General features: G+C 41.4%; 1 protein-coding gene across 2 annotated transcripts in view; it reads left to right on the forward strand.

The window, feature by feature from the left end:
* The window catches only part of CSMD3 (CUB and Sushi multiple domains 3), a 1,240,207-nt gene that overhangs the window by 520,170 nt on the left and 703,765 nt on the right, over positions 1–16,272 (forward strand). For both annotated transcript variants that reach the window (XM_084620231.1, XM_084620232.1), the window contains one exon: positions 6,484–6,608. In XM_084620231.1, the coding sequence (XP_084476357.1) occupies positions 6,484–6,608 (125 nt within the window). The remainder of the gene's footprint in view (positions 1–6,483; positions 6,609–16,272) is intronic.

Consider the following 16,272-nt stretch of genomic DNA (forward strand, 5'->3'; position numbering starts at 1 on the left):
CAACAGGCTGGAGCTTGGCCATCTAACCATTCCTGCCCAGGTACCATGCTGACACTGGATGTATACTGTGTCATTGATTCTGGTATTGGTCATGGGACATGTACTGAGTCTGGCACCTATGACTTTTGTGTCAATACTGACAATTTCCACACCATTGGCATACCAGGTGGCATCAGACCAGCTCTGCCTTTCTGTTACAGATTCCTCAGTAGTTCAGGGGCTTTCTGTGACTATGGCTTCTTCCTCATCTTCTTCTATTGTGCCCGTGGCACTGTCTAGTTGGATTGCAGGGCTTTGGCACTGTATTCAGCACTAACCGATTGCACTCAGAGTGCAGAGTTGCAGCGAATGCCCTTTTTAGTACCGATGAGCTCATTGGTGCAAACACTACCTTTGACACCAAAAACATCTGTATTACAGATCTCATGATCAGGCTTGGTACTGGCCTTGGGTCTGGCACTGTCATTTGTTCTAGTATCATTTGGAAGCATGATGCCTCTTCCAGTATCCAAGGAGTTAATTACACATTCATCCACAATACTGATGCTGTCCTCGTATTGGGTCTTAGTTGAGGCTGATCATTTGTTTGCCCTCTCTGGGATGGAGTCGCTGTACAGGGTCTAGTTTCTCTCACTGTGACACTTACAGAAATTAAGTTTGCTGCCTCCATAAAGACAGCATACACACCAGCCTGTTAGATTAGTTGAAAACTCACACTTCACTTTAATACACAGCACTGAGACTTTTTGTGGTAAACAAGACTAAGTTTATTTATAAAAAAACAGAGATTTAAATGATACTAAGCAAGAGAAAAAAAGACTGGTATGAACAAACAAACAGAGGTGCAAGTATGGCGGTCCGCTGTACCAGTAAGATATTTATAGCCAGTACTCTATACTGGAAAGACACTGGAGGAGCAGTGGCCCCATGCCGGCAGCTTCTCCAGTGTGGCTGTACCAACCCCGCTCCCCGCCCCCCGGCCTCCAGTGGGGCTACTGTACAGACTCCAGACTAGAATCAAGAGACGCAGCTGTGTGGAAGGGCTGGTAGTAGGGCTGGGGGTGGTACAGCTGCGCCAGAGGAGCTGCCGGTGTGGGGTTGCCCAGCGGCCTCATGTTCTGCTCCTTTCGCTGCTGCGATTCCAGAAAGCCCGGTGGATCGGAAGTCTCCAGCACAGTGGGAGGAGGACAGAGCCCCCTCCCAGGTAACATGCAGTGGATCACAGGGAGGGGACGGGGAGAGCACGGGGGCCCTGGCCTGGGGGTGAGGTGAGGAGGAGTCCCGCAAGTGGTCATGTGGGGAGGTCATGTGCCCCCGCATTTTGGTAGTGCCCCCCCCTTGTGTCCCTCCCATGCATGCAGTGTACTGGTAAGATATTAATTCTATTTGCACCACTGCAAAAAAAAAAGAAAGAAAAGAAAACATGTTATCTAGTGTCTAAAGTTTAACAGATTACAGGCTTGGTCTCAAGCAATTTCTCACCTATAGTCAATTCTCAGAGACTTCAACCCACATGTAGTGGTAACAGTGGTGAATGACAGATCTCAGACGAGAGGATATAAGTCCACCTCCAAGGACAAAGAGTCTAACTGGACTTGATGGGGAGAAAGGTTTACACAATTTCATCTTTACAGATGTTCATAGCAAACCAGAGGTGCTCTTATCAATATATGACTTGCTTAATTTGGGTGCTGTGTCCAAGTTCACAGATAAGTTGACAGAAGCCTCCAGGGAGGAGTTTAATGAATTCATTGTGGATGGCCATCTAGTGGCCAAAACTTTGTTGTAGTTGCCTGTTGACATGGCAGATGCTTTGTCCAGAATTGTGGCATTAGTTGTGGCCATAAGAACATCTTCACAGTTGCAAAATTCCACTATAGCTGCAGGTTTCATCCAAGCTTAGAGGACTTACCTTTGGTGATTGGTTTTTGTTGTTGGAGAAAAATGACAAGACCTAGACTACTTTATGTTCATTGGGAATTTATACCCCAGCCAGAAGGAGACGCCATTCTGGGGGGTATCTGCAACAGCAGCAATATTGCTCACAGAGTATGTTCAGCAAGTTGTCCTTCCCTACTAGACAGCAGGATTTCTCCAGGAAAGGACATAGATCACAGAGGAGGAGAGCTTCTGGGTCTAACTTTAGCCAAACAGCTTGTCCTCGATCAACATTGAGCAGGCAGCCATTTTGACTTTCTGGTCCAGGACATCATTTCAGCTATGACCTCCATGCCTCTTATCTCCCCAGTTTGGGGACAGACTGTGTCACTTTTATGGTGCTTGGCATGCACTACCCATGGGTCCTAAGCACCCTGAGATTGGGTATGCCAATCAATTCCTGTGGATCCCTCCTTCCCATCCCATTCCTCTTCAGAGACCCTCATGAGCTACTGCTCCTTCAGCAGGTCTAGATTTCGTGTGTGCTGGGAGCTGTAGAGGAGGTCCCTCTGCAGCATCAGGGAAACAGATTCTATTCTTTGTATTTCCTGGTCCCCAAATCCAAGGGATGGATGAGATCTATCCTCAATTTACGTGTCCTCAACAAATTCATCACATATGAGAGGTTCTGTATGGTCACTTAGCATCAATCCTTCCCATGTTAAATCACTGAGTGGATTGTGGCCCTGGACCTTCAGGATGCTTATTTCCATGTGACAATTATCCTGAGCCACAGGAGGTTTCTGAGGTTTGTAGTGGCAGGTCTCCACTATTGACACACAGTGCTTCTCTTTGATCTGTCCTCAGCTCCTCAAATTTTTACCAAATGCATGGCATACCTCAGAAAGAGAGGAATTCATATTTTCTTGTACCTCAACAAGTCCATCAAGCTATTATCTTGCTTTCATGAGTTTATCTCTGAGTTGCTTGTCTAGGTTTATCTATCATCATCAATATTTTTATTTCATGTTTAATTTATGGCCCAGAAGCTCCTGGTTACTGTGCCTCCAGAGTACCTCATGATGTCCAGGTGCAGTGTTGCAGGGATTCCCTCATTGTAGCAGCCTCTTTAGTTATTCTGGTGCCATGACATCCTGTCGTTTGATGTGGGCTAACCCAGCAGCCAGGTCACTGCTCAATCTATTCCCTTTCCAGGGTTAACAGAAAAGTCTCTGAAACAGGAAACCCCAAAGTCTAATGGCTTTTGAGGCTTTTGAGCCTCAATCTTCATCTGGGGCCTGTGCTACTTTACGTCTTCTCCTTCTGATGCCTGCACCTTCCCTCCTAGTCTGGGGAAGGGTAGGGGAAACTGAGCCATCCTCTCCTCTGGATTCCAGCCCAGGAATACTGTTCAGGTGGTTAAGAACTATTGCTTTAAACCCTCTGCCATTTTCCTTGGGCTGCTTCTAACTTTGCCCAGCTTCTTAAATCTTCCCCAGGTCCCTGGAGTCTCCTGGAATCTATGGTTCCTCACTACTTCTTCTTTGCTGGTTATGGTGGTACTCCTTCAAAGCTATTCCCAACCTTTGTTGCAGCAACTGGGCTGTGATAAGTAACTTCATCTCTTGCCTGGGAGTAGTCAGTCTTTCCTTTCTCTGAGCAGGAGTTTCCCTCTTCAGCCCTCTTTCCTGGAGCTGGGTTGCTTCTTGCCATAGAGTAGTCTATCTTATCCCTCCTTTGAACAGAAGCCCCTTCTTCAGCCCTCTCTTTTTCTCAGGAGCTGGAAGTTATGTAGTGTCAAGCAATATCTCCTTCCTTCAAACAGGAGTTCCCTCTCAGCCCTCTCACAGAAGCAAGGTTATCTCTCAGGCCTCTTTGCCTTAGGTTAATCAGTCTTATCCTTCTTCAAGTGGAAGTTCCACCTCCAGCCCTCTTACTGGAGCTGAGGTTGTGCCAGTTCTCTTCAGCTGAACACCCTGTCTAATTAGCCTTTTCCATCTGGAGGGTTCAAAAGGCCAGTCTTCTCTCTGGCTGCCTGCTGTGATGGAGGGAGGCAGCTTTTGAGCTGTTTCCTTTCTCCAAATGCTTCTCAGCTGGTTCGGTGGAAGGGGAGCCTTGTCCTGTCCTCTCTGCAAGGCTTTGGTCCCTTAAATGTACAGTATCAGGATTTCTTCCCTGAGAGCCATTCCTTAACAGGATCCTTATATCTATTAGGGCCATTTCGGAGCAGGGAGGGCAGGGGAAAGAGGGGCTGACCACTAGGCACTAGTGCCTGTGATGGGGAACTATCCCGTGATACTCCCCAAACTGGATCGGGGCCCAGTTGTGTTAGGCCCTAAAACAATTAGAAAAGTATCCTAATTTTCTACAAGCTTCACTCCCCTTTCTTTGGTATAATTCTTCACTAATGATTAGTTCTATCATGTTTGTACTTTAAATTTCAATAGTTGAAAATGAAAGTGTGAGCTGTGCATTCTGCACTTGCAGCCACTCCACCCAGGTCTTTTGCCTGTCAATTGAATTGAAACAGGAAATAAAGAAATAAAGCGTATTACAACAATCATATGTGCACACATAAGGAATGCGGTAATTACGCTTTAAAGGCCAGATCTTGCAAGGGGCTGAATGCTCTGAACTTCCATTGTCTGCAACAGGAGTTCAGAGCAGTCAGACCCTTGCAGAATCAGACTTAGATTTACAAGAGCTGAGTCAAACGAGCAGATTGAGTGAGTTCTTCTCCCCTGCTCCAGCCTCTTTGTACTGGGTAAAAGGCTCAGAGCAATATAAAGGAGCCCTAAAAGCCCAATATCTGCCCACGGAGGATTCCCCCAGTGCAGGAACTATGGAAGACAGCTGTAAGGCTGTCTCCTGAGAACCCTCTCACAAGTTCTGGCATGCTAGGGGCAGGGCTGGGGGCTGGTGGGGCATGCCAGAGGCAAGGCCCCAGCATGCAATTCTGAAGATTTCAGGCCACGCTGTGGCTTATCAGGCAGCCCTGGGAAGCTACCATAAATTAGGTGGCAACAAATATTTTGTAAAACATATCAGAATGTATTTCATAACCAAAGATTACTCCTCTGCCTTACTACTGTTGAATATGGGAGGTGGGGAGTAAAGAGTTTGCAAAGCTGCTGGTACAATAATAATGAATGTATTGAGATACAATAAAACCTTTTTGAAAGAAAACATGTATTGTGTGTAATAGTGCGGAGGTGGAAAGTACATGGTGGGTTATATGTTTAGTATTTTAAGATTTCATTGACCCAGAGAGTGCAATTATTAAAGAAGATACTTACGCATGTATGTAATTTTAAGCAGCCAATTTGTTCTTTGAAGTCAGTGGGTCTGCTCACATGCTTAAATACCTTACTGCATCGGAGTTATAATTAAATGTGCCATTAGTACTGTTGTTGCTTTTAAATAGTTATGTTAAGCTGGCACCCAGAAGCCCCAGTTAGGATCAGGATTCCATTGTTTTAGGCACTGTGCAACACATAGAAAAAAAATGTTTCTTTCCTGCAGAGTTTATAATCTAAGAACATAGTTTTTGAAAATCAAGGGTAATGAAATTAATATGAAATATATGATCTTGAGCAATACAAAATTAAACCAATTTTAGACAATTACTATGGTATATCACTCTTTATTTAAAAAGAGCACTATATGTATTACCAAAAAGAGATGACAACAAAAATGCAGTGGGTACCATTTGGAAATAGACATTTAGTCCATTATGTTGTTTACTTTCACATCGGTATGTTGTAAGCTCCACTGGGCATGAACTAGTTTTTTGTTCTGTAGTAGTGAGTAAAACATAACTGAGGCTCCTAGATGCTATAATAATACAAATAATAATTTATAATTTGTAATAATTGTGGTATTATCAATATATAGAATAGAAAATGTCACATAAACATGGTATATTTTATTTTCTACAATATGTGTTTTCCTGGTAATTAAAATAAAGCAAAAACCTGCCAATATCTCATAATATTTTTTTTAAAAAAATTAAAAGTATGGACAGGAATTACTGTCTTTGTCCTTTTCTACTTCTCTTATTCTAGAGAACAAGATAGTGGTTTCAGAACACCATATTAGGTCCATGCTGGCTGTTTTTGACTCCTGTTTTCTTTGTTTAATGGAAACAAGAAGGGACCTTTACCTTTAAGAGCACAAACACAACCACAATATTGTGGCTTGCTAGGTTTCCTCTTTTTCTTTTTTTGAGTCAGCTTTCCATTGTTTGGTTCCTGTTTCCTTCTCTGACAAGTCTGAAGCACCAAAGGTTACCTCCATATAGGAAAAACAGACAAGCAGTATCCTTTTGAAGCCAATATTAACATCATTTCATGAATAATAGTAGTCAACGGATGCCCCCAAAGTTGCTTTTTTAGTTTTCTCCTGTTCTCTTCTATTATATTAAGAAATGTTTGCCAGACAAAACAATAAGTGATTTTTGTGTCCAATATGGAACTCCTGTTGCCTAAGAGCCATCAATGTTCCCCACATCTGTGGCACTTGATACAATTTTGGTTAAGAAAGAAGAGTATTCATTATTTGTAAGACACACCTCATGATATTCATTTTTCCTCACTCTGATTTTAGCTTGGGAGCAACAGTACAGTTCTCCTGTGATGAAGACTATGTGTTGCAGGGGGCAAAAAGTATCACCTGTCAGAGGATAGCTGAAGTGTTTGCTGCATGGAGTGATCATAGACCCATGTGTAAAGGTAAAGACAAATTCTTAAACTATTATCATGGTTTGTTGGTTTTCACAATTACTCTGTTACATTGTTTTACATTTGAAATGATGTCACACTGAAATAATATCACATTGTTTTTTGTTTGTTTTTTACAAATATATCAATGTTTATATCCTCTTTTCCTTATTTCTTTAATGAGCAATCTTTTTTGTTTAAAATACTTATGGTTTTACATTTGTTTACCCATTTCTTGAATAAAACCTGACGAATACAACTGATTTCCATTTGGAGGCTTCTGACCATAAATGGGAGCCTAATGGAAGAAATTAACTTTGGTAAATAAGTAAAACAGATGACTGTTCAGTGACCTATGACACAAATGTCATGTTTCAAATTTGTGATTATTGTGTATGCAATCACTAGTTCACAAGACCCATATTTCAAAATTTTACTGCTTGAATGATTGAAATCCATCAGGAAGATTGACCTTTGGGTCAACTCTAATGGAAAAGTTAAATGTTAAGATTTCAATTTTTTGGTGCTCAGCAACCTATGACGAAAGAATGTACCAAATTTCAGTATTCTAGGCCAATGGGAACATGAATGTTAATTGTGTCAGTCAGTTTGCCATACTCTGCCTGATATTTGTTATATTAAATAATATTATTTCATAGCTTGACAAAATTAAGAAGAACAACCTTGAATAAAATAAAGTGCTAGAGGAGCCAACTGGGGGGGGGGCGCTTTTCTTGACCTGCTGCTCACAAACCGGGTAGAATTAGTGGGGGAAGCAAAAGTGGATGGGAATCTGGGAGGCAGTGACCATGAGTTGGTTGAGTTCAGGATCCTGACGCAGGGAAGAAAGGTAAGCAGCAGGATACGGACCCTGGACTTCAGGAAAGCAGACTTCGACTCCCTCAGGGAACGGATGGCCAGGATCCCCTGGGGGACTAACTTGAAGGGGAAAGGAATCCAGGAGAGCTGGCTGTATTTCAAGGAATCCCTGTTGAGGTTACAGGGACAAACCATCCCAATGAGTCGAAAGAATAGTAAATATGGCAGGCGACCAGCTTGGCTTAATGGTGAAATCCTAGCGGATCTTAAACATAAAAAAAGAAGCTTACAAGAAGTGTAAGGTTGGACATATGACCAGGGAAGAGTATAAAAATATTGCTCGGGCATGTAGGAATGATATCAGGAGGGCCAAATCGCACCTGGAGCTGCAGCTAGCGAGAGATGTCAAGAGTAACAAGAAGGGTTTCTTCACGTATGTTGGCAACAAGAAGAAAGCCAAGGGAAGTGTGGGCCCCTTACTGAATGAGAGAGGCAACCTAGTGACAGAGGATGTGGAAAAAGCTAATGTACTCAATGCTTTTTTTGCCTCTGTCTTCACTAACAAGGTCAGCTCCCAGACTGCTGCACTGGGCATCACAAAATGGGAAGAGATGGCCAGCCCTCTGTGGAGAAAGAGGTGGTTAGGGACTATTTAGAAAAGCTGGATGTGCACAAGTCCATGGGGCCGGACGAGTTGCATCCGAGAGTGCTGAAGGAATTGGCGGCTGTGATTGCAGAGCCATTGGCCATTATCTTTGAAAACTCGTGGCGAACCGGGGAAGTCCCGGATGACTGGAAAAAGGCTAATATAGTGCCAATCTTTAAAAAAGGGAAGAAGGAGGATCCTGGGAACTACAGGCCAGTCAGCGTCACCTCAGTCCCTGGAAAAATCATGGAGCAGTTCCTCAAAGAATCAATCCTGATGCACTTGAATGAGAGGAAAGTGATCAGGAACAGCCAGCATGGATTCACCAAGGGAAGGTCATGCCTGACTAATCTAATCGCCTTTTATGATGAGATTACTGGTTCTGTGGATGAAGGGAAAGCAGTGGATGTATTGTTTCTTGACTTTAGCAAAGCTTTTGACACGGTCTCCCACAGTATTCTTGTCAGCAAGTTAAGGAAGTATGGGCTGGATGAATGCACTATAAGGTGGGTAGAAAGCTGGCTAGATTGTCGAGCTCAACGGGTAGTGATCAATGGCTCCATGTCTAGTTGGCAGCCGGTGTCAAGTGGAGTGCCCCAAGGGTCGATCCTGGGGCCGGTTTTGTTCAATATCTTCATAAATGATCTGGAGGATGGTGTGGATTGCACTCTCAGCAAATTTGCGGATGATACTAAACTGGGGGGAGTGGTAGATACGCTGGAGGGCAGGGATAGGATACAGAAGGACCTAGACAAATTGAAGGATTGGGCCAAAAGAAATCTGATGAGGTTCAATAAGGATAAGTGCAGAGTCCTGCACTTAGGATGGAAGAATCCAATGCACCGCTACAGTCTAGGGACCGAATGGCTAGGCAGCAGTTCTGCGGAAAAGGACCTAGGGGTGACAGTGGACGAGAAGCTGGATATGAGTCAGCAGTGTGCCCTTGTTGCCAAGAAGGCCAATGGCATTTTGGGATGTATAAGTAGGGGCATAGCGAGCAGATCGAGGGACGTGATCGTTCCCCTCTATTCGACATTGGTGAGGCCTCATCTGGAGTACTGTGTCCAGTTTTGGGCCCCACACTACAAGAAGGATGTGGATAAATTGGAGAGAGTCCAGCGAAGGGTAACAAAAATGATTAGGGGTCTAGAACACATGACTTATGAGGAGAGGCTGAGGGAGCTGGGATTGTTTAGCCTGCAGAAGAGAAGAATGAGGGGGGATTAGATAGCTGCTTTCAACTACCTGAAAGGGGGTTCCAAAGAGGATGGCTCTAGACTGTTCTCAATGGTAGCAGATGACAGAACGAGGAGTAATGGTCTCAAGTTGCAGTGGGGGAGGTTTAGATTGGATATTAGGAAAACTTTTTCACTAAGAGGGTGGTGAAACACTGGAATGCGTTACCTAGGGAGGTGGTAGAATCTCCTTCCTTAGAGGTTTTTAAGGTCAGGCTTGACAAAGCCCTGGCTGGGATGATTTTACTGGGAATTGGTCCTGCTTTGAGCAGGGGGTTGGACTAGATGACCTTCAGGGGTCCCTTCCAGCCCTGATATTCTATGATTCTATGAAAAGACTTTGCATGAGGTACTGAATTTTGTAACTATGTCCATGGGCTGGAAAGCCTGGGGATAAGAATGTGTGTGAGGGAGTAAGAGAGAGAGAGAGAGTAAAAGCAAACAGGGCCAGGGAGCTGAGCTCCAACTAAAAATTGCTTGGGGACTGACATCTTCAGGTCGAGCAGGTTGACAGAGAAAGAGCTCTGGGTGTAGCTGAAGAACTGCAGCTAAGTATGGCCTATTGAATTATGATTTTTGGACTTTATGTTGAGGCCCTATTGAAGGATTGTTTGAATTATTTTGTGATTAAGGGCTCTGAGGTTTGTGTGAATTTTAATTGATATTAAATCAGCCCTAGAAAGGGGGTGCTGCGAGCTGTAACAGAGGCTGTCTGCAGTGTTTAAGGGGCTCACAAAAGGGGCTCATAGGTGCCCGTATTGTCATACTTAACCATAAGGGGCCGCTCAATAAGTGGCCACCCCACTACAGTCACTCTACCAGAATGTCGACTGTATATTATCACTATCATTTCTTTTTTTACTTCAAATTTTCTATTAACATGTAGTAAAACATTATCAACAGTAATGTATACCTATAACACTAAGATACATGCATGCCATTCAGGAAATTTGGAAAGGCTTTACCAACTAGCTTTTTTGTTTTATTCAGTCACATATCCTTCAGCCACCTGCTAACTGTCAGTAAACACATTTCCTTGCATTTCTCTGTGCAGTGTGCCTTTAGAAGTGTAGCAGTAAATTTCTGAATAAATTAGTATAAAGGACAACCAATATCTAGGATTTATCTTTGAGAATTTCTACAAATGTAACTGCAGTGAAGAATGCATTGTGCAATCACAGATATTTGAATAATAATGTAAAATGAAAAGGAAGCTTAACAACCAAGCTAAGAAAAAAGGTAGAAAAAGTTTATATCCCTGGGGAAAGGTAGAGATGCTGATAATCTTTGTGCATATCTATAGTATCATGTTAACTAAATATCTCACAAGATCAATTAATTCAAGGGTAAAATATGTAACTGATAACTGAAGAGAGACTCATTTACATCCTTGTGCTTACCTACTTAGTAAAAGCAGTACATGCTTTTTGCAGAGCAGATGATGCATATGTAAAAAGTTATTAGCAGTTAATATAGAGACATATGGTGAAAAGACAAATAGACAGATGGTATAGATATAGCAGTTTGTCATACAGCACATGCTTTATAGTGTTCATTAGTTTCATTAAAAGTACCTTTGACACAAATTTGGTTTATTCTGTTGATTGATTAGCAGTTTTTGTTATACTCTTTAATTGAATAAAGTCTTCAGATTATAAACTATGTTTTTCTACATGTTAATAATAATTGCCTGTTTGAAGCTCTATATGTGAAGTATAAAACAAATATTTTAGAGGGGATCATTGTTAGCACAAATACCATTTTGATAATAAGATTGCGATGGAAGCAACTGCAGAAATATGTGTACGTCTCTTTGGTGAATTTACATTTCTGTGCACAAGCAAGCATTTGGACAAACAAAGCAGGCAATTGTGCATAAATGTCAGTTTGTGCAATAAATAGATTTTTTCATGTGTCAGTGAAAGGTTCTGTAGGTGCAGTGGGTACAAGTATATTTTAAAAGATGCATCTGTTGCTCTCCTTTAAAATTTTAACTGACTGGTTTTTCAGTGTCATGTTTGATATCCTCCCTGCATATCATCTCCTATCGCTCTTTTAGTTAATTTATGTAAATTAATATACATTTGCAAAACTAATTGAAAGTACACTTTTGAAAAAATGGCAATTTGAATATTAACAATTAGTTACATTTACAGTTACATTACATACGCTGATCTGTGCCAGACTCTATAAAGAAAGAGGCAGAGTTATGCTGGAAGTCTTATTTCAGCTGGTCCTGCCTTGTCCCTACTGGCAATTATCTCTGCTTTCCTGGCCTACTTTTCCAATGAGTCCCACCATCTCTCTCCAATATATCCAGGAGGCTGGTTGGCAGTGAGGAAATAGTGGAGGGGAGCAGGAGGCACTCTCCCTGCTGCATTTCTGAGGGCACTTTGAATGCTCACAAGCGAGGAGGATAGCAAGACACTTTTGGAGGGAGATGGAAGGAGTGCAAGGGTGGAGCTGGAAGCGAACGATGACCTTTGTGTATGTGTGTCAAGGTTCCTCCCCCACTCTGAACTCTAGGGTACAGATGTGGGGACCTGCATGAAAAACCTCCTAAGCTTATCTTTACCAGCTTAGGTCAAAACTTCCCCAAGGTACAAAATATTACACCTTGGACAGGCCGCTACCACCACCAAACTAATACTGGTTACTGGGGAAGAGCTGTTTGGACGCGTCCTTCCCCCCAAAATACTTCCCAAAACCTTGCACCCCACTTCCTGGACAAGGTTTGGTAAAAAGCCTCACCAATTTGCCTAGGTGACTACAGACCCAGACCCTTGGATCTTAAGAACAATGAACAATCCTCCCAACACTTGCACCCCCCCTTTCCTGGGAAATGTTGGATAAAAAGCCTCACCAATTTGCATAGGTGACCCCAAACCCTTGGATCTGAGAACAATGAAAAAGCATTCAGTGTTTTACAAGAAGACTTTTAATAAAAAATAGAAGTAAATAGAAATAAAGAAATCCCCCCTGTAAAATCAGGATGGTATATATCTTACAGGGTAATTAGATTCAAAAACATAGAGAACCCCTCTAGGCAAAACCTTAAGTTACAAAAAAGATACACAGACAGAAATAGTTATTCTATTCAGCACAATTCTTTTCTCAGCCATTTAAAGAAATCATAATCTAACACATACCTAGCTAGATTACTTACTAACAGTTCTAAGACTCCATTCCTGTTCTGTCCCCGGCCAAGACGACTACAGACAGACACAGACCCTTTGTTTCTCTCCCTCCTCCCAGCTTTTGAAAGTATCTTGTCTCCTCATTGGTCATTTTGGTCAGGTGCCAGCGAGGTTACCTTTAGCATCTTAACCCTTTACAGGTGAGAGGAGCTTTCCCCTGGCCAGGAGGGATTTCAAAGGGGTTTACCCTTCCCTTTATATTTATGACAATGTGGAAAGAGGTGGGGTTCATTGAAATGGGCAGTTTTTGAGGGTATATTGCTCATCCTTCATACCTCATGACAATATGGGATACTCATCCTCTCAGTGCTATGGATTAAGTTTTATAGAAATTGGAAAGATTTAGAGTTCAGACCAAATTAGAACACTGGATGTGAATTTCACACTCTCCAAACTTTGGGAAACAGATCCATTTTTTTGACAGCACCCCATATCTAATTTGAACAAAGAATATTCTGTTCTTGTACTTGTTTTAAAAAAAGAAGCTGGATTCTCTTGGAAAGAGAAGAGGGATTCTCTATGTTTTGAATCTAATTACCCTGTAAGGTATTTACCTTCCTGATTTTACAGAGGGGATTCTTTTTATTGTTACTTCTTTTTTACTGTTTCTTCTATTAAAATTCTTCTTGTAAGACCTGAATGCTTTTTTTCATTGTTCTTAAGATCCAAGGGTTTGGGTCTGTGGTCATGTCAAGGTTTATTTTTATTAGGAAAGCATTGTTTGGAAACGTCTTTCCCCCCAAAATCCTCCCAACCCTTGCACCCCACTTCCTGGGGAAGGTTTGGTAAAAATCCTCACCAATTTGCATAGGTGACCACAGACCCAAACCCTTGGATCTTAAGAACAATGAAAAAGCATTCAGTTCTTGAAAAGAAGAATTTTAATAGAAGAAACAGTAAAAAAGAATCACCTCTGTAAAATCAGGATGGTAAATACCTTGCAGGGTAATTAGATTCAAAACATAGAGAATCCCTCTAGCAAAACCTTAAGTTACAAAAAAAGACACACAGACAGGAATATCCATTCTATTCAGCACAGCTTATTTTCTCAGCCATCGAAAGAAATCATAATCTAACGCATATCTAGCTACATTACTTACCAAGTTCTAAGACTCCATTCCTGTTCTGTCCCCGGCAAAAGCATCACACAGACAGACATAGACCCTTTGTTTTTCTCCCTCCTCCCAGCTTTTGAAAGTATCGTCTCCTCATTGGTCATTTTGGTCCGGTGCCAGTGAGGTTACCTTTAGCTTCTTAACCCTTTACAGGTGAGAGGAGCTTTCTCCTGGCCAGGAGGGATTTCCAAGGGGTTTACCCTTCCCTTTATATTTATGACAGGTCACCTATCCAAATTGGTGAGGATTTTTACCAAACTGTCCCAAGGAAGTGGGGTGCAAGTTTTGGGAGGATTTTGGGGGGAAAGACATTTCCAAACAATGCTTTCCTAATAAAATACACCCAGATAAACGTTTGGTGGTGGCAGTGGAAGTCCAAGGGCAAAGGGTAAAATAGTTTGTACCTTGGGGAAGTTTTAACCTAAGCTGGTAAAGATAAGCTTAGGAGGTTTTCATGCAGGTCTCCTCATCTGTACCCTAGAGTTCAGAGTGAGGAAGGAACCTTGACATATGGCATATCTTTTCATCCGAAATCTTGATCGGTAGCTCCATGCAGAGTACACTGGAAGTCACAAAAACATCAGTTGCTGTGGTGAGGCTCAGTTCTGAAAGAAATGCTTGCAAACATCCAGCATGATGCAAGGAAATGAAATAATTTGACTATCTGTACCCTGGGGGATTCCATGAGTAGTTAGGGATCAATGAATATTTCCAAACTGTGCACCTCTTTGACACATGGTTTCAACAAATTATCTTAAGAACAGATCAGAAACCATAACCACCACACTCTCAAGATCATTCCCCAATGGATTTTCATCACCTGCCCTTTATCTGCATTGAGAGTTTGTCATCTTGGCCAAACCCAAGCCCTCGCTGTGGCCAGACATTGGGAAAGCACTACACCACACCTTTTGAGTGTGACGAAGATACTGGTGACACTGCAGCTCATATAACCATACTAATTCCCTTATCATATCAAAAAATGTTGACTGGAAAGATGACCGAACAAGAGCCTTGCTTAAGCCTGCATGATTGCTTCCTCCGGAAGAAATGTAAACCACCCTCTGGAATCTCAGAGAAGACAATTCAGGTAATTATACAGAAAAACCCTCTACTGCAGAAAGGAACTGCAGGTAAGATAGTAAATCTTCATGACAAAAGGGCCTCACCACAACCACAGTAGTTCGTGAGATGGCCAGTGCCAGGCACTGGATTCTTGAATAAAGGCTTAATGAATGCTTTTTTGGGAAAAGCTTGCTTGTTTTTATATGTTGTCTTTGTCTAGTAGTGGTTAATGCCAGTTGATAAACTATTTTGTGTTTATTTTCTTCTAACTGTTTTCTTCTAGGACATTAACAGATCGATCCCTTAACTTTGACCTGGTGTTTGAGTAAATGACATAAGTGACAAGAAACTTGTTTTTTGTGTGAGCAATTCTGATTTCAGTTCAAGAATTCTTCCAGATTAATATATTTTGTAATATTCAATCCATTTTTTGAGTAGAGGCTCTACTTAGGTTTTGACAGTCTCTTTCTGATTGTTCCTAGGAATTTAGGGTTAAAAGTGAGAGACATTAGAAAGTTGTTTTCCCCTTTGTTTAGTATCTAATTAGATTTTTTTGGCCCAGATCCTCAAAGATATTTAGGAACCTAACTCCCAATGGGAATTGGAGGATCTGAGCATTTGCTCTTTGTTGTTTATTTTTTTTTATCCCTTTCTGCTACTTATAGATAATTTTACATCTACTTTGTTTTATCAGTAGTTTTTATGGAACATTCCTAATGGAGAGCAAAATTTTGAGCTAAAAGAAAAGTTCTTAAATGTAGTCTGTGCTAATTGTAGAATATTTACACTTGTCTCCAGAACAGTGTAGCTGAAGGGATAGGGGGAATGCAGGCAGAATTTTGTTTTCTTTTTTAATTTATGAAATTATAAAAATGTGCTCCAGCACAGTAAAGTTCTTCATAAGTGTTTCAGCTTATATATTCATATTAACTTAGCAATTGTTCAGCCTTACACTCTGATGAGACTCTAAAAGAGCCATAACAATGTGTGCAAACAACCACACAACTAATGTCTGATTTTTATTTACTGGTGCTTTGTAGATGTTATAATATTTCTTCTTGAATGTGTTAATTTCTAAACCTTGTAACACTTCACACACCAAAATAGGGATTGAGTTATACTGCCTAAAAAAATGAAATAAACACTTTTTTTCTAGCAGTGGCATTGGTGACAGTGTAGGTTAATTTGTTTCATATTGGCACCAAAAGCATGAAAGAAAGTAATATTTAGCTACACTATGATAATACAATATTTCTCTTGAACAAACTAAAGGAAAAAGTCCAACCATAAGCTTTCCCTCAATCCTGTATTTTCCTCTTCTGTACTGCAGTTCACATGATATATTACAGTACACACTTTGTAAGCATGTGCTGCAAGGGGGGTGGCAGTTTTAATCCTGTTTCTTTAGTTTACTCAGAATTAAGTCACAACTTGTGATACTGAGCAGTTTATGTTTTTTTTTTTTAAATATATACAGAAAACTTGAAATTATTTGGTGAGGAGTCCCTGGTAGATTGTAATTTATTTTGTGTCCCTCTAATAACAAGGCCATGTGATTCTGTACCTTGTTCTGCTAATGCAGAATGATCTCCCAGTCAA

This window comes from Lepidochelys olivacea, assembly GCF_965140295.1.
Source record: "Lepidochelys olivacea isolate rLepOli2 genome assembly, chromosome: 2".
Taxonomy (NCBI): Eukaryota; Metazoa; Chordata; order Testudines; family Cheloniidae; genus Lepidochelys; species Lepidochelys olivacea.